General features: G+C 33.0%; 2 protein-coding genes across 6 annotated transcripts; one reads left to right on the top strand and one right to left on the bottom strand.

The window, feature by feature from the left end:
• Window positions 1-7,079: 7,079 nt before the first annotated feature.
• LOC111897371 (phosphopantetheine adenylyltransferase) lies at window positions 7,080-8,845 on the bottom strand. Of its 4 annotated transcripts, none has more exons than XM_023893325.3 (7): window positions 8,687-8,806; window positions 8,396-8,434; window positions 8,134-8,282; window positions 7,934-8,005; window positions 7,789-7,848; window positions 7,541-7,705; window positions 7,080-7,462 (listed from the first exon to the last, which is right to left on the bottom strand). In XM_023893325.3, exons 3-7 carry the CDS (start codon window positions 8,263-8,265, stop codon window positions 7,364-7,366), a joined length of 528 nt encoding a protein of 175 aa, XP_023749093.1. In that variant the 5' UTR covers window positions 8,266-8,282; window positions 8,396-8,434; window positions 8,687-8,806; the 3' UTR covers window positions 7,080-7,363. The 4 variants fall into 4 exon arrangements, with proteins under 4 accessions (XP_023749093.1, XP_023749096.1, XP_023749092.1 ...); XM_023893328.3 differs by having other exon boundaries at window positions 8,134-8,277; window positions 8,687-8,803; XM_023893324.3 differs by lacking the exon at window positions 8,396-8,434 and having other exon boundaries at window positions 8,687-8,845.
• Window positions 8,846-14,446: 5,601 nt separating this feature from the next.
• Window positions 14,447-17,840, top strand: LOC111897351 (soluble inorganic pyrophosphatase 1). Of its 2 annotated transcripts, XM_023893304.1 has the most exons (10): window positions 14,447-14,647; window positions 16,196-16,331; window positions 16,495-16,523; window positions 16,616-16,681; window positions 16,815-16,922; window positions 17,008-17,073; window positions 17,213-17,333; window positions 17,417-17,498; window positions 17,574-17,638; window positions 17,754-17,840. In XM_023893304.1, the coding sequence occupies exons 1-9, from the start codon at window positions 14,462-14,464 to the stop codon at window positions 17,614-17,616; spliced, it is 837 nt and encodes a 278-aa protein (XP_023749072.1). In that variant the 5' UTR covers window positions 14,447-14,461; the 3' UTR covers window positions 17,617-17,638; window positions 17,754-17,840. The 2 variants fall into 2 exon arrangements, with proteins under 2 accessions (XP_023749072.1, XP_023749071.1); XM_023893303.1 differs by having other exon boundaries at window positions 17,574-17,840.
• Window positions 17,841-17,875: the final 35 nt, after the last annotated feature.

Genomic DNA, 17,875 nt, shown 5'->3' with positions numbered 1-17,875 from the left:
GCTCCTCGAGCATGGTATGCGACTCTAACAAAGCACTTGCTCGAGCATGGAGACTCTCGCGGCACTATTGATCAAACTTTATTCATCAAGCATGTGGGTAATGATCAGATACTAGTTCAGATCTATGTTGACGACATTATCTTCGGGTCTACCTGTCCAAAACTTTGCAAAGATTTTGAAGGCATGATGAAGAAGCGATTCGAGATGAGTTCTCTAGGTGAAATGACCATGTTTCTGGGGCTTCAGGTCAAACAAAGTTCAACCGGAATCCTGCTACATCAAGCTAAGTATGTGGAGGATATTCTTGAGAAGTTCGGGTTCGAAGACGCAAAGCCTGCATCGACACCAATGGCTGAAAGACCCCTGCTGAATCCATATATTGATGGCGAATCCGTAGATCAGACTCACTATAGATCGATGATTGGTTCCTTGATGTATCTCACTGCAAGCCGTCCCGATATCATGTTTGCAGTGTGTCAATGCGCTCGCTATCAGGCTAATCCTAAACTTTCACATCTTATTGCTGTCAAAATGATTTTTCGGTATATCAAAGGCAGCCCAAAATTGGGTCTTTGTATTCGAAGAATTCTGAATTTGATTTATATGCTTTTGCTGACAGTAATTATGGAGGCTGTGAGCTTGACAGGAAATCCACATCAGGAGGGTGCCAATTCCTTGGTGATAGGCTGGTGTCGTGGCAATGCAAGAAACAACATACCATCTCTACCTCAACAGCAGAAGCGGAATACGTTGCTGCATCATCTTGTTGTTCTCAAGTTATCTGGATCCAACATCAGCTGTTGGACTATAGTTTGAATTATCTAGAAACCCCAATTCATTGTGATAATGAGGCTGCTATTCAAATCACTAAAAATCCGGTCCAACATTCCTAAACCAAGCACATTGACATCAAAATTCACTTTATTAGAGGTTTTTATGAGCATTCTCTCATCCGGCTAAAACAGGTTCCCACTGCCAATAATGTGGCAGATCTGTTCACTAAGCCTTTTAACAAAGCTCGATTCGATGTGCTTGTGGGATTTTTGAAAATGATTCGTTTTGAGGATTAATTTTTGTTATTATTTAGGTTAGTTTAAATTTAAGCATTTTAGTCATTTCATTCTCTTCCATGCACAAATTTAGGGGGAGAAATAAACAAAACCAAACAAAAATTGAAAAATTAAAAATTAAAAATTAAAAATTAAAAATTAAAAATTAAAAATTAAAAAAAAGAAAGAAAACATTATGCTTCTATTTTTTTTTCCGACAACATTCAAAAATCCAAAAACATTAAAAATTCAGAAAAATCAAAAAAAAATTGTTGCATAAAGTTTTGCTTGTTGATGAAGGACTAGGAAGTGATATTATCAAGTGATAACAGACAATCTGAGTCTGCGTAACGTACCCAAAGTTGAAGGGTCTATGCTCTGGGTTTGATGCGTTGGTAGGCACGAAAGATTCTTAATGGACATGACTAGGCAGAGTTGAACTTAAGGAATTCATAGACTTGACAAATCTTGACTTAGTTAGATCTGTTTAGCCTGACCATACGACGCTTGGATAGGTTGAGCAGGGAGATATATATGGTAATCTACTCGTCACATTAAACGAACCCGTATCTGGAATCGTGGATTAACTTTTCCTCGATGTGCGGATTCTGTCCTTAATTCCGGTATTGATGGGGCGACTGGTGAATTCCGATAATTAGGTCTGTAGAAGGTTATATTCTTTCTTTCTATCTGTTAGTCATATGTTACATCCTCTGCGTGACTCAAAATCCGACCTGGACTGTAACATATGCAACTCTATTTCTCTGCATCTTCTATCTATGCAATTCTTTTTATCTGTTAGCCATATACTGTCTCCTTTGCGTGACTCACAATCCGACCTGGTACATAGTATATGCACCATTCTACTTCTCAATCCCTCTAAAACTTCAGTTAGTCATATGTTTCATCCTCTGCGTGATTGGAAGAGATCCGACCTGGATGTATAGCATATGCATTCTAAATCTATCTTCTCTATTTATAATTGTCTGCTCACCCGATGTAAGGAGTATTATGGAAGTCTTTGATTGTTGGGGCATATCAGGAAGCAGGAAACATGTTCCAGTACAATTAAAATTGAACACTCAAAGATTGTCTATAAATCTCGCTGCTCAATTTAGGTGGACAATAATATCTTTGGTTGTCGTCAGCTGAATGGTCCTTAAGATATAGTATCTAGGAACTTACGATCAGATATAGTATCTAGGAACTTAGGATCACTTTGTCTTACAATTATTAGTATGTCCTAAAAAATTGTCACAATTTTTCATTTTTAAATGGATCACAATACCGACGATCGACCAGACAAAGATGTGAATATGAAAGGTACCGACAGGTGGATTAAGGCTGTCTAACAACTTTGATCCCAACATCACAAGAAAATTTTCAGTAAATTTTGAGATAAATTTTGTCTGCGTTCATTTTATTTTTATTTTTATTTTTTTTTTATTTTTATAATTGTCAAAAATTTAATTTTTAAATATATTAATTCTTAAATTTTAGAAATTAGTTTATTTTATTTTTTGATTTTTTTATTTTTAATCTTATTTTAATATCCTCAAAAGTTTTTATTTTTAACAATTTGATAACTTTTTTTTTTTATCTTTTTAAACTTTTATTTTTTATTTTTTTTTAATTTTAGTTATTTACGAATTTTGTATTTTTTTTCCTTCACCAATTTACTATGATATTAATATTAAAGCATAGTTTTACATCGACGTGGCGGGTAAACAAGCAATATGTTCTGCTTGAATGTCTAAACTGATTCTTTTAAAAACAACATCCATGGATCTTGGGGTCATAACATTACTATGCATGGCTCATTGGACTCTAGAAAAGAGCTCCAGAGCATCTGACGCAAGGAAAACGAAAGTATCAAATGTAAAAGGTATAGACATGTATTGATTTTCCATGTATGCTTTCTCATGTTTTGCTACTTTGCATGATGCAGCTTTTAAAACAGCTTGTCCCACGGTAAAAACTCCACTCCCCAAGCCCAGAAGAGGAGAAACACCTATTAGATCCACACATGTATGTTTTGCTCCAGCTCATCAAAAATTAAAACATCAGCTAGTCTAAGTGTTGATCTTCCTTCCAAATGGTCAGTCAAAAACTTTGCGGGTGCCTCTTTTTTAGCAGAAACCTCAGTATGCCTAAATATGTCGGAATGAACATCTCTAACTCGAGAGCTCTCTACAATGAATTGCATGTTCCCTAAAGAAGTCCAAACATGCATTGCGACAAACAGGACATGTCTCGTTAGGAATTTTAAGTTTACAGTTATCAGTATTTCACCTTTTGTTTTTGTTTGTTTTTTTTTTTAATTTTAGTTATTTAGGTTTTTCAAATGTTTTTTTATTTATTTTGATTTAAGTAATGAAAACAACAAAATTGTAATATACATTAATATATTCATAAATCTTACACATTCTGTCTTTTTTTATTTTTTTTTTAGTTTTTTTTTTATTTTTTATTTTTTTGTATTTTTAGCTTTTTTGTTTTTTCGTTTTATTTTCCAACAATTTGATAAGTTTTTTTGACCTTTTTCAAAAAATGTAAAATGTATCACTATGATAGAGTATACTATACTGTAGGTGTTTGAACGTTTTGTGTAATTTTAAAAATTTTAAATTATATATATATATATATATATATATATATATATATATATATATATATATATATATATATATATATATATATATATAAACTTTAACATAATTTTTATTTTCAGTAAATAAAAATAACAACTTCATTTATTTGTTGGAGCATCCAAGTAAAAAAAATGAACCGTAACGACATAAAATTAAAAGAAATATTACGGTTCAATTCACAAATAAGAAAAATTAAAAGAAAAATTGCTCCGACATAGTTTATCGAATTTAAGTTCATTTACTGAATTGAAATAAATAAAAACATTAAGAAAAACCATAAATAAGTAAAATTAAAAAAATAGAAATAAAAGTTTAAAAACGTAAAACAAAAAAAAAATATTGTTGAAAATAAAATAAAATAAAATAAATACAATGTGTGTGTGTGTATATATATATATATATATATATATATATATATATATATATATATATATATATATATATATATATATATATATATATAATTTAAAATTTTTAAAATTACACAAATGGTCCTTGAGGTTTGTTGTATATTTCAGAATTGATCCAATGACAAAATAGTCTTTTCATAAAAAAACTAACAGTTGAAAAGTTAGTTTTAACGTCAGAATGACCATTCATGAAATATTGCAAACGACAGGACCGGTGGCGTGTCATTTTTTATAGAAGTCGTCAAAGTGTGATATTTTAGATTGGAAGGAGTGGAAGGGAAACTTCCCTCACTTTTGGTGGACCATACCCCTCTTTCCATCACTCTTCTTTCCCTCACCTAAAAGCCAAGGAATGGGTGGGAAGTCCTTCCCTCACTTTTTTTTATATTAAATAAAATATTTTTTTTTTGATTTATAATTTTTAAATTAATATCAAACATAAAATTTAATTAAAAATAAAAAGCATTTCATTAAGTAAAATAAAAATTACATTAACCCTAATATTTAAATAAGTAGAAAAAAAACCGCAAAAAAAAATCAAAAAACCTACAACATAATAAAAATTATTAATTAATATCCTAATTTTATTTAAACCTAGATACGTCACTCGGAATCATCGTCTTCGTCATCGCCTTGATCATCTGCATCATTCTTCTCAGCGTCACTCTCGTCGTCGGAATCTTCACTCTCGACGAACATATCAGAATCCTCGTCTGATTCGTCTAACAAATCATCGTGAGATAAATCATGCGGAGGATGAATATGAGCCCTATAAACATGCTCCACCAAATCAGCACGAAGGGCTTGATGAATGTCGCGATTGTGTACTTCTCTTCTAATCACCCTATACTCTTGTGTACCAACGGCTACTCCTTCGACATTTGGCAAAACTTCATTTTCGTTGTATCGGCATATCGCTCTTATTTCGTCTTCAAGAATCATATTATGCAATATGATACATGCATACATTACGTGTTGTAACATTTTCACCTCATATGACCTTGCCCCGACCGTTAGTACTTGCCAACGTCTCTTAAGTACACCAAATGCTCGCTCCACATCCTTCCTAGCTGACTCTTGCGCCTCTTAAAACTTTTTCCTTTTCGGGTCGTTAGGACATGTAAACGATTTCACAAAAACAGACAAGGAAGGATATATACCGTCAGTAAGATAGTATCCACGCTTATATGCTACCCTATTTGCTTGAAAAGGTACATCGTGTGACTTTTTAAGGTAGATATCGTTGAATACAGGCGACTGGTCTAGCACGTTGATATCATTGTTTGCACCAGCTGGACCAAAGAATGCATGCATATCCAAAGATCATGTGATGCGATAGCCTCTAGAATGATCGTCGGCTCTTTGTGGTCGCCTCTCATGTACTGACCACGCCATGCGTTGGGGCATAATGACCAATGCCAATACATGCAATCGATACTACCTAACATTCCAGGGAATCCATGTTTGCCTTCATGCACCGTATACAATTGGTGGATATCGTTGATAGTTGGTTTGCGCAAATATTGTTGCCCATAAACCAAACAGATCGCTTTGCATAACTTGTACACAGACTCCCGCACGGTACGCTCTGACATCCTAAAATACTCGTCCCATTTGTCTGCGCCTATGTCGTATGCTAGCTGACGAATTGAAGTCGTGCATTTTTGAATGTGAAAGAAACCTTTTTTCCCCTTGCATCCATTTTCCATTGGAAATATGGAAAGCGGCCTTCCAAATCGCCAACAATACGTAAGAATAGTTTCTTCCTCATCCGGAACCGACGTCGAAACTTTACAGCGTAGACGGCATCATCTACAAAATAATCTTCTATAAGGCGATCGTGTCCGGCTTCGTGATTTCTACGTAACGGCGGCTTTCTTAGGTTAGGTGATGTTTCACCTAGTCGGTTTTGTACTATGCAACCGTTTTCGCCATGACGGAACCGATAAACTTAGCCTCCTCTACCGCCGTCTCCTCTACCGCCGTCGAATCGGATGATGAAGATGATGACATTTTGAGTAATATTTTTTAAAAAGAAATATAGATTATGAGTGCAAAAAAATGATAAAATAATTGAATATTTATAGATTAACAAAAGGGAAGGAGAAAAGAATATATATATATATATATATATATATATATATATATATATATATATATATATATATATATATATATATATATATATATATATATATATATATAACGACAATATAGCCGTTTGGAGTAAAAAAAAAGAGAGCGGGACTCTCTCCCCCAGCCTCTTCCCGCCGTTCCTTTCCCGCACCCACGGTGCGGTGTGCTTAAGTGCGGGAACCGTTTCCGCGGGTTCCCCGCAGTCCACTCCGGCCTTATAAATGTGATGTGATGCCTACATGATCGTAAAAAGAGTGGCAAAAGTATAGACACTCCCTCTAACGTAAGGTCATATACATTCCTCAAGAAGTAAATCTGGTTATTATTTGACTTTCGGAAAGCGATAAATATATGGAAGCAATTGATGCTCGATTTTGTTATAATTTTCTTTTATTTCTTAATTCACATAGAGTTATATAGTAAGAATTCAATAGAAGAATTCCTCATCTTCTCTATTCCGTCTTTTTAATTCATCTGATGATAACAGGACCGGTTCTTGGACAAACTTTGTAATCATAATAACAATAGTCAGGATTTTTTTTACACGCAACAAAATGATAAATAACCATCAATATTAAATTATTAATTATCATTTGTTTCTGTTTTCTATTTCCACCTTGCTAACGACACATACCCCATGCATGATTTCTTTCAGGAATAATTGTAAATTTGCTAGTGTTCAAGTATTTCAATAATAACTAATCATCTGTTTTTTTTTTTTTTTTTTCAATTTGATGTTTCTTATATATTAACCACTATTTTATGAAAAGATGGAGAACCGGAAATGACATTACAATTTGTAAAACTTACAGATCTGAAAATTAATATCTAAATGCAATAAAAATTAAGGTTCTTGAATTGCATACTTGTAAGAAGCAAATCTGTTTAGTATACAGGTAGTTTAATATAGAAGTTATAAGATCTTGCTTCTAAAAAGAAAGTATGTTTATCATTTCTAGATCTACACTCTATCATTATAAAATTACAAGTTTAACCCCGTGCTATACCATTTTTGCAAGTTTGGTCCACAAAGACTTTTGTTGCAAATTTATCCCTCTGGATTCAACTATTATTCAAATGAAGCATATGTAGAAATATGTTACAGATGCATACCTAGCTAAAGTTTTCCAGCAATGTGAGCCTCCACCTTCCTCAATGTAGAAGAACTCAGTTTTTCTCCACTAGATTCATCAGATACAAGATTTACAACCTCAACCTGCAACAAAATCTTTACATTCAGCCATTTTATATAAAAAGAAAATGGTGAAATTGTTGAACAATATATTATATGCACCTTTAGTTGTGAAAGGCCTCTCTCAGCTCTCTTCTTGTTTACCAATAATCCACCAGGTAATGTCTCCTGGCTGACAACAATGGCTTCCAGATTCTTATCAACAATTGAAGGGCCATAAGGATCTGTTATATGTTCAACTTCTACTTCCAGATTAGGCTTTATAGACTGAAAACAAAAAGAATCACAAATGGGGTATACTGTATATATCTACTTACTAAATTAGTAATGAAGAATAAACATTCAAATACCTTAATGTAATCTTCAACAACTCTTTTTCGATGTTCAATAGGTGTAATAAGATGGGCAAACTGCAAGTGAATGTGAATAGAAGAGTAATATAAATCTGTCAAAATGAGTGTGTTGATATGAAAGAGTGAAGGAGAAAGGTCAAACCTGTTTCTTGGTCAACATTGGGCCATCAAGAATGCCTACTACAACTCGATCCCTAGCCAACTCTGCAGCTGCCTACAGTTAGCCATTGAAAGTCTCCATATCTCAGAAAAATGTAATAAAAACCCTTCAATAGTTCAATACACGCATCTGATGTGTTTGAGTGTTTGAATGTGAATTAGAAAATAGATATGGAATCAAACCTTAAGAAAAAGACGATGACCATCATGTAAGCGATCAAAGGTGCCTCCTAGAACAACGGATCCATATGAATTCGGTGGAGAAATGGTTGATGCAATAGGTACAAGCTCTGAATTTGAGTTCTTGATTGTCATTTTACCTTCAGTCTAAGCTGTTTGATATCAGAGTTTTTTCTTTAAGAACTGTATATGTGCAATGGTTCTTAAATAGTAGCAAGTGAGATTTCATTATCACATAACAATACAAACTGCAAAAGATCCTTACATCCTATGTTGAACTATAACAGTGGTTACTGGCAATCATCTGCCAGAAATCAAATATGTTACTGTCATTAATTCTGGATTTTATATTCGCATAAGACCAGAAAAACCTAATTAGAATGTTGACGCAACCACAACACCATGTGGAGAATCGAAACGTTATCAGATCGGAGCTCGAGAAAGCGAAAATCAGTATTTACCGGCGACTTCACCGGAACAGATTATATTACAAAGCTATAGCAGAATCGGCTATAAATTATGAGATTGAGAATTGCAGGACGAAATTAAAGCATACCTTTTTCACTATACACGATAGAATTGTCCTCACTCAATTCACAGCTGAAACCTTGAAAGCAACGGAAATCGGATTAGAACAAAGTCAAAATGACGACTCGGAGAGAGACCAAAGAGTGTTCAGTTGAAATATTTTTTTTTCGCTAACTTTATTTTATTTTTTATACTATTTTATTTTTATCCGAACAGGTTTTTTATTTTATTTAAGTAGTTAGCAAACATATTACACACTCAAAGCCATAGTTTAATTTTTCAGCCATATGTGCAGTTAAAATTACAAACTTTAGATCTACTTCTAATCCAAATAATACGGAAAAAAAACTATGTCGCCGAAAATCGTTGACTTTTGGCTTGATTGTCACAAAAACCAAGTTATTTCAATAATTTCAAAGGGAAAATGATTATTAAGGGTAATTAACTTTTGCGTTTGTACTCATTTGGTCAATTTTTTTTTTTTTTTTTTTTGTATTCAATATACCATCGAACTTATTGTTGGTGTTTACCATAGCCCTTTTGACCGGCTTTTGACCTGTGATAGTCGGTCAAAGGGTTATGGTGAACACAAACAACAAGTTCGATGGTATATTGAGTACAAAAAAAAAGGACCAAATGAGAACAAACGCAACAATTGGTTACCCTCCTGATTTATTTTCCTTTTACTCATTTACAACAAATATCACATCATATTAATGACTTTATGAGATTTATTATTGCTTCTCTTCAAAACATAACCTACGAAAGGACATTATTCATACATGTACAACTTTGTAATGCACTTGAATATTTATTAGAGGAATCTTGACTAAGCAGGCGCATTTCATGACTACATTTACATTTCCAATCAAATGATTTATCGTATCATGGATTCTAGACAAGTCTACAAACGAGTGGAATCACAAGTGCTATGATTTTTGAGTTTACTTAGCTTTAAGGTCGAACTCATGGGATAAGATACAACATCAATATGTACAATATCATGTTGCTTTTGTAGACACATCACCATAATATTATACATATTGATGTTGTATCTTATCCCATGAGTTTGATCTTAAAGCTAAGTAAACTCAAAAATCATAGCACTTGTGATTCCACTCGTTTGTAGACTTGTCTAGAATCCATGATACGATAAATCATTTGATTGGAAATGTAAATGTAGTCATGAAATGCGTCTGCTTAATCAAAATTCCCCTAATAAATATTCAAGTGCATTACAAAGTTGTACATGTATGAATAATTTTCTTTCGTAGGTGATGTTTTGAAGAGAAGCAATAATGAATCTCATAAAGTCATTAATATCAGTAGGAGATGATGTGAGATTTGTTGTAAACGAGTAAAGGGAAAATGAATCAGAAGGGTAACCAACTGTTGCGTTTGTTCTCATTTGGTCCTTTTCCTTTTTTTGTACTCAATATACCATCGAACTTGTTGTTTGTGTTCACCATAACCCTTTGGCCGCCTATCACAGGTCAAAAGCCGGTCAAAAGGGCTATGGTAAACACCAACAACAAGTTCGATGGTATATTGAATACAAAAAAAAGGGACCAAATGAGTACAAACACAAAAGTTAATTACCCTTAAGAGTCATTTTCCCAATTTCAAATCATCTAAAAAGTAAAGCGGTGATAACAAATGCACCAAAACTATTGTTTTGACCTGCCGAAAAAGATAAAGAATTTGCTCAAGTGTTCCAAGAGCCAATCACAAAAGAATTAGGATAAATGATATTCTAAAACCTACTAATTAATGACAACACAACCTACACCTCTGAGCAAGAAATAAAGATGGCGGGACGACTCCACCATCGACTAGCAAACCAAACACAAAATCAAATCCAAATCCAACCATGTTACAAAAGGCAAAGACGAGTGGGGATACGATTAATCTTAATCCGCAAAAGCAGCACATTTAACTTTATCGGCACCAAAGAATTACATTGAGTCGCATACATAGAATTCAAGAGAGACGTATTGTCAAGAAAAAAACCTCATGGAAGAAACCGTGAACGCGCCATTCAGATCTAGTTGCCAAGAAATACGGTCATCTAAGTTTGTAACCCCCATAAGTTAGGGCTACATGATTTAGGTGATTATAATAAATAAATATTCATTTTTATTAATTCTTAGTTGTATCCATTACACACTAAATAGACATTTTATCACTAAGCGATAAAATAATGTTTTTGATAAAAGATTATTCGGGATAAATAATCTTGATGAAAATTGTAATTGTTGCGATTATGATTTTGTAGATATAAGTAACACTCAAGTCTAACTTCATATGAAGAAGTTATGATTGTTCGAAGTTTTGCGTTCTACCCGATACGGCAAAGTGCTTCATAAAATACAAATCGAAGATAGGTTGCTTATTAGCCTAAGTAATCTAAAAGAACTTCGTAGTAATCATAAAAGCGAGAACTTGCATATAAAGTACACCTAAATCTGAATTCGTATGAGGAAGTTATGCTTTTTTTGAAGTTTCAGTATAACAGTGTGCGGCACAGTTGAATGTTAGCCAAAACAATGTAAACGAGAGTTGAAGATCTCGTAAATATGAAATCATTGATATAAAGATAGTCGATAACGTAGTTCATATGAAGGAGTTACAATTTTCGTATGAACTTTTACTATCTAAGCCTATAAAAAATATAACTTAAAAAAATAACGTGAGATTTAGCTGACAGAGTCTAAAAGGACGTTGTAGTACTCGATGATAGTTGCGTGTGGATATAAAGAATGTCGAAAACAGAGCTTGTATGAGAAATATACGATTTTTAAGAAAAATTGAAAAATCCGTGCATGCACAGGCAGGGCGTAGCGCGCACTGCTATTCGAAGGGGCGACGCAGATCACCACCTTTTCGACACATGTCACAAATTCGGAGGAGCAACGTAGCACAAGGGCGCGGCGTGCACCTTTTATATATATATATATATATATATATATATATATATATATATATGGCGAGCCTAGCAAAAATGCTTATAAAAGGCAGTAGCCTCTTCACTTTTTCCTCACACCATTCAATCTCATTCTCTCTGAGACATTTTCCTTCCTGAAGTCCGATTTTTTTCTGGACTTCTGAAGGCTCTGAGATATCTAGGAGCCTGGCAAAGAGGAGCTTTCAGGTCGGAGTTCTACCTACGACTTCCCAGTTTTCTCTAGAAATTCTATAACTTAAGCTACGCTTATTACGCTTTAAGTGTAACTTATCTTTAAGCTCATTATAATTTGTGATATCCCCATTTTTACATCAAACTAAAACTTTTTCTTTATGCTTATTAAATTCAAAGTTTTTTTTATTGCGGAAGTTGTTCTAAAAATATTTGAAATGTGATATAATATCAATATCTAAGCATTTCCAAAGAAATGGTTTTCATTAATATTTAAAACTTGTAATGTCATAACTTATACAAAATTGAAGATTAAACTTGTTTTAACAGTCCTTACAACATCTTATTATACTAATGACCTACATTTCCTTGAATATCTCAAAAAATCACTATTTATGTACCTTCGTACTGTTACCTATGATATAAAGAAGTTGAGTGGGTCAGCTTGTTAGGCCTAATGAGTACATAGGGTTTTCAACCCATAATAATATAATTAATTTGTTTAATTACATATTTCACATCAAACAATCAACCCAATTGACCATCTCCATCTTCTTATATATTCATCTCTATGGACATATCCTAAGGATCAACGCAAGCAATAGGTAGACAATACTGCTTCGAGGATTTCGTAGCAGTAAGGAAACCATGGGGGAAAGTAAAGTACATCGCATGAACATGTAGTTCATCACCTATAGGTTGCAAACTTGTCAGTGTTCCACTAGATTGTCTAGAATAATCCATGGTGGTCATATATACTCTATTAGATGACTACATCACACATTGCTAGTAAAGCCATGGTCTCTTCTCATTATTTTTCATTTCTCATCACCCATCTCTACCCAATATATTATAAGTATGAAAATACATATATGGTTAAAAAAAATCATCTCATATTGTTTCATCTAACACATAATATCTTAATCACAGATAATAAGCGCATATAACATTTGATGTTGTCAACATTGTAACCTGGCTCGATCTTGTATGGTTTCTTTTTGATGTAAAATGATAATAACTTGTATTACAGGTTATTATATTGTACACTCTCTTTTATATAAAAAAAAATTTTAAAAAATTAGGTGTACTTTATTTTTAGTCAGGTGTTACATAAAACTAAGTTGATGTTGTCACTTTGTATCAAGTTCACAAAACAATTATGGATTTCAAAAAGTTGAATGACAAAAATGACCTACTTCTAATTAAAGTGGCCACCATGAACCAAAATCACAATCAAAATCTTTGTTAAAACAAAACTACAATTGCTAGATAGATAGCGAAACATAACATCAATTCATTGAATCAAAAACATAACATTTGGTAGCCTCTAAAACTGGAAATATAAAGGATTTAGCCACACATGGCTAAATCAAGATTGAAGTCTAGATGTAATGAAAATACGAATCAAACTTACAAAATATGAAAATACGAATTGAAATAGGTTCCAAGTGTTAAACAAGCAAGAAAAATCATCCAATAATCACCCTTCAAAGTTCCAAAACTAACTATTCCCGGACATGAGATAAGCCCCCCTTTTTTTTAGTGAAAATCATAAATTACCAAATAACTCATGTTCTCATTTACACAACAATGTAAATTAACACAGTAAGAAAACACGACCGTGCAAATGCCCAACGTACATTGCTATGTTGGGGAAAGTCTTGAAAGTTCGTTGTTGAAAATGGCTTTATGTGAGAGAAAACACGATCATGTAAATTTTTAGGCATAGAAAACACGCTCGTGGAAGCGTCATCTTCAGGCTCCAATCCTCCAAAAGCATGACCATGTTTATTTCATGTGTTAAAAAACACAGTCGCGGAACAGTCCGTAATTGATTTCTTCAATTTCCCCAACTCATGCATCCTTGCTCTAAAAATCTTGAAATTTTACCTGAAGCTTCCATTCATCATCCCTACCATTTCCAAAAATCCATGAAAATCATAAAAACGTGTGGGTGAATTAATATCATGAAATGTCTTAAAAATGTGTAAACTACATGATTCTAAACCTAAATGTAATGCAATGTTATGAAATAAACATGCTAAATATATGCATAAAATACACCTAACAATGGGCACGACATGAGGAGTGGTATGTTAGCTTAGCTGACACGCCCACCGTCCAGGGTGTGGCCTAGGCGCTTCCTCGTGTCATATTTCTCTCCTCTACCCTTCATTAATTCTCTCACTCTTTTTCTCTTTTTTATTTCTTCTTCTCTACTCCTTGTCCATTGTATGAAATAGATGACAACACCACCATTTGCCATGGTAGAACAATAATACCATTCCCTCTGGCTTAAGGCCTATACAATTTAGAAGATTTTTTTGTCTTTTATACTTACACACATAGCTTTTTAGGTTTGTACTATTTTGGAAAACAAACATGCCATATAAAATTCTTTCTGTCCAACAAAAAAATTAAAGTTCCTAAATAAAAACAAACACCACAAATCTTTCTTGAAAACAAATCCAAAAAAACAACTCTTTATTGAAAACGACATGCGAAACAATACACAGTATAACGAATGTTATACTATATTTTTGTTATAAAGTATGCAATACAAATAAACAAATATTCGCATCAAATTTTAGTTAAAATTGATTCCATTTTCATGTGCAAGAGGAGTAACTGTTTAAACAGAGTATTATCCACGTGTACAGATCGTCGATGATATTCCCTGCCAATCCAACGGTTCGCAGATTCCGTAGACCATCCGTTCCTTTTTTCAGAAAAAGGTTTCAAAGCGTCAAATTTGTGCGTTCACTCTCCGACCCCAATATCTCTCTTCTTTTTTCTCACTCCTCACATTCTTTTCCGTTCCAGAACTCGATTTCGCTGTCAATCACTCAATCTGTAAGTTTTCTCTACTTCTTCTTCTTCTTTTTCAATGGCCTTCGTTGATTACCAGTCCTAAAAATAAACAAAGTGAAAATGTTAAGGAGAAGAACAGAATACAGGCTCACTGTCTCATTGATTTTTTGTTGGTTAATTAGTTTTTGATTCGATTGTTTTTTTTTTTGTTAGTTTGCTGTGATGAGTTTGTGTTCTAAGTCAATGAGATTGAGACTGATTGTTAGGTTGTTTTTTTCTTAGTATGTAGTTTCATTCATCATCGATGGTTTTTTTGGGATCAATTTCCAGATGTTGGAATGAATCAAGGCGCTAGTATGTTTATTGAAGGCTTATTAGTAGTATAAGTGTGCTTTTGTAGAATCTTCGCTTCATAGATTATTGTTTTGATTTATCCGATTTACTTTTACTTTTAATTTCACGACAAATTAGCATGCACATTTTACCAATTTGATTCCGGCAAATTTCATCCGATTTTTTGGATCAATTTCCAGATGTTGGAATGACAGAAGTTCCTGGTATGATTATCGAAGAGCTTGTTTGTTAGGGCTCATCTTCTAATTTTCTGTTTCATCTTCTCTAGTCAGATGTATGGATTTGAAGTCGTTTAGTGTTACAAGATTGTTTGCGTGGATAAGTTTTTTTTTTTTCAAAAACAAAGAGTATAGTCGTATACATTAAGTGTTGAATCTTCGTTCCATGGATTATCGTTTTAATTTATCGGATTTACTTCTAATTTCATTCCAGATTAACATGCACTTACGTTTCACCAATTTGATTCTGGCAATTTTCATTTTCTAATACTCCTCCATTTGACTCGGAGAAAAGTCTTCAAATTTTCGATTTTGAAACTTCTGAAACTCAAATTTTACATCGATCGTTCTTAATTATCATCTGGAAATGTTTTTCTCACTTTCTCATAGTTTTATCTAATAATCATTTTTTAATCTACAATCAAAAGAATTCATATCAGTTTATGGAATTAAACAAGGGGAATCGGTTTATGGTATCAAACAATAGTTTCTTGAAAGAAAAAAAGTCACTCATTTCGTTTGTCATTTGTGGAGTAAAATTTTGGTTTAGCATAATTGTTTTGTGTGTAAATCATTGATTATCAGCAATTACACACTATTCAATAAAAAGGAAAACAGAAATAAATGGATCTTTTATAGTAAAGTTGGTGTAGCAATAGATATGGCCTTTATGTTTTGAATTATTTGGTTGGTTAGTAAGACCAAAATATTTTCTGTTCTGTATACCTTGTATATGGTCCACATAATAATTATAATGTTTTTACTTCAATTTTTCTTTTAAAATAAGCTCCCACTTTTTAAAAGTTAAAACTAGTTCATTCGACTCTTAAGGTCAATTGTGGGGTCTTCTTATAAAAAGGTTGCAGGTGTAGGGTATTTTGGTCTTCACATTTATATTTAATAGATCTATTTGCTAGTATTCTCAACAGTTTCATACAGTTAATCTGTGTCAACAGAAGTATTAGTTTCACAATGAGTCAATTAAAATTAAAATTTATTAAATAATTTGAAATTGAAGGTACACATGGCTAACAATGAGGGACAAGGAAGTGAGAAAAGCTCTGGAAATACTCGTGTGAGCCTCAATGAAAGGATCCTCAACTCAATGTCAAGAAGAGCTGTTGCTGCTCATCCATGGCATGACTTGGAAATTGGTAAAGCCTTTATTTTCTAATACTCTAATCATAATCATAGTTTTATAAAAATCTAGTGTACAATTAACAATCATTTAAAGGATCCTTTTTTTATAATTTGAAATGGTTACAAAGCTCATGAATCGGCTCTTAAAGGTGTTCTTTTTGTGTTTGATAAATGCAGGTCCAGGTGCACCTGCGGTTTTCAACTGTGTATGTTTTTCGACATTTCTGTCAATTTCTGCTTTTGATAATTCTTGTAAATTAAGATTTTTTTTATTTAACTTGGTGTAACTTTATGTTAGGTTGTTGAAATTGGAAAAGGCAGCAAAGTGAAGTATGAACTTGACAAGGCGAGTGGCCTAATCAAGGTAAAGTTGTTTCTTACTACCTTTTTATCAATTTGTCTTCTTCCCTGATCACGAGAAAATCAATTTTAGATAAGTGATTTTGTTATATATCTTCTACATTTGTTGACTTTTAAATTTAAAAAAAAAAAAACAGGTTGACCGGATTCTCTACTCATCTGTGGTTTACCCACACAACTACGGTTTCATCCCAAGAACCATTTGTGAAGACAGTGATCCCATGGATGTATTGGTACTCATGCAGGTATAAAATAAATAAATTAAAAAATTAAAAATTAAAAAAAAAAAGTCGATTATATAATATTTTGGAAGTTAATTGGGTTGTATAGGAACCAGTACTCCCAGGCACCTTCCTTCGTGCGCGTGCTATTGGATTAATGCCTATGATTGACCAGGTACATGTGCTTTTCACTTTTCAATTTTCTTATTTAATTAAATAAGAAAATATCTATTATGTTAACTTGTATCATTTCTTGCATTTAGCTCCATTGTTTGACTTATTTGACCAATCTGAATTTCTTTTGGTTTTTACAGGGTGAATCTGATGACAAAATCATAGCAGTATGTGCTGATGACCCTGAATTTCGCCACTACACCGACATCAAAGAACTTCCTCCTCATCGTCTTGCTGAAATTCGTCGTTTCTTCGAGGACTGTATCCGTAAATTTGCGTATAATTTTTTTTTTTTTTTAAATTATTATTTTGGGCGTTGTATAGCCTTAATTAAGTTGATACAGACAAGAAGAACGAGAACAAATCAGTGAAAGTGAATGATTTCCTCCCAGCAAATGATGCAATTGAAGCTATCAAGTATTCCATGTGAGTAATCCAGAAGCTATAGGCTCTTGCTGTGTTTTTCTTGCATATATTTTAAATGAATGTTTGTGATTGCAGGGATCTGTACGCCTCCTACATTGTTGAAAGCTTGAGGCAGTAAAAAATGGTGTTATTATTATGTGGTAGGATTCTTGAAACTTGAAAGTAATATAATAATAATATATGGTTACAGTGGTGGTGGGTTATGTTGATGGTTTGTATAATCATCTTTACTGATATTTCTTACTGTGTTTCTAGAACAAGGACAAAGGTTTAAAAGGGCTATTGTGGTCGTGGAATATTGCTCTACACATTTTAACAACAGAAAGAAAACATCTTTTCTTATTGCTGTCACTAAATAAAATGAACATATTTGTGAT

The sequence above is a fragment of the Lactuca sativa genome, chromosome 2, assembly GCF_002870075.4.
Source record: "Lactuca sativa cultivar Salinas chromosome 2, Lsat_Salinas_v11, whole genome shotgun sequence".
Lineage (NCBI taxonomy): Eukaryota > Viridiplantae > Streptophyta > Magnoliopsida > Asterales > Asteraceae > Lactuca > Lactuca sativa.
This window is presented reverse-complemented; position numbering and strand designations above follow the sequence as displayed.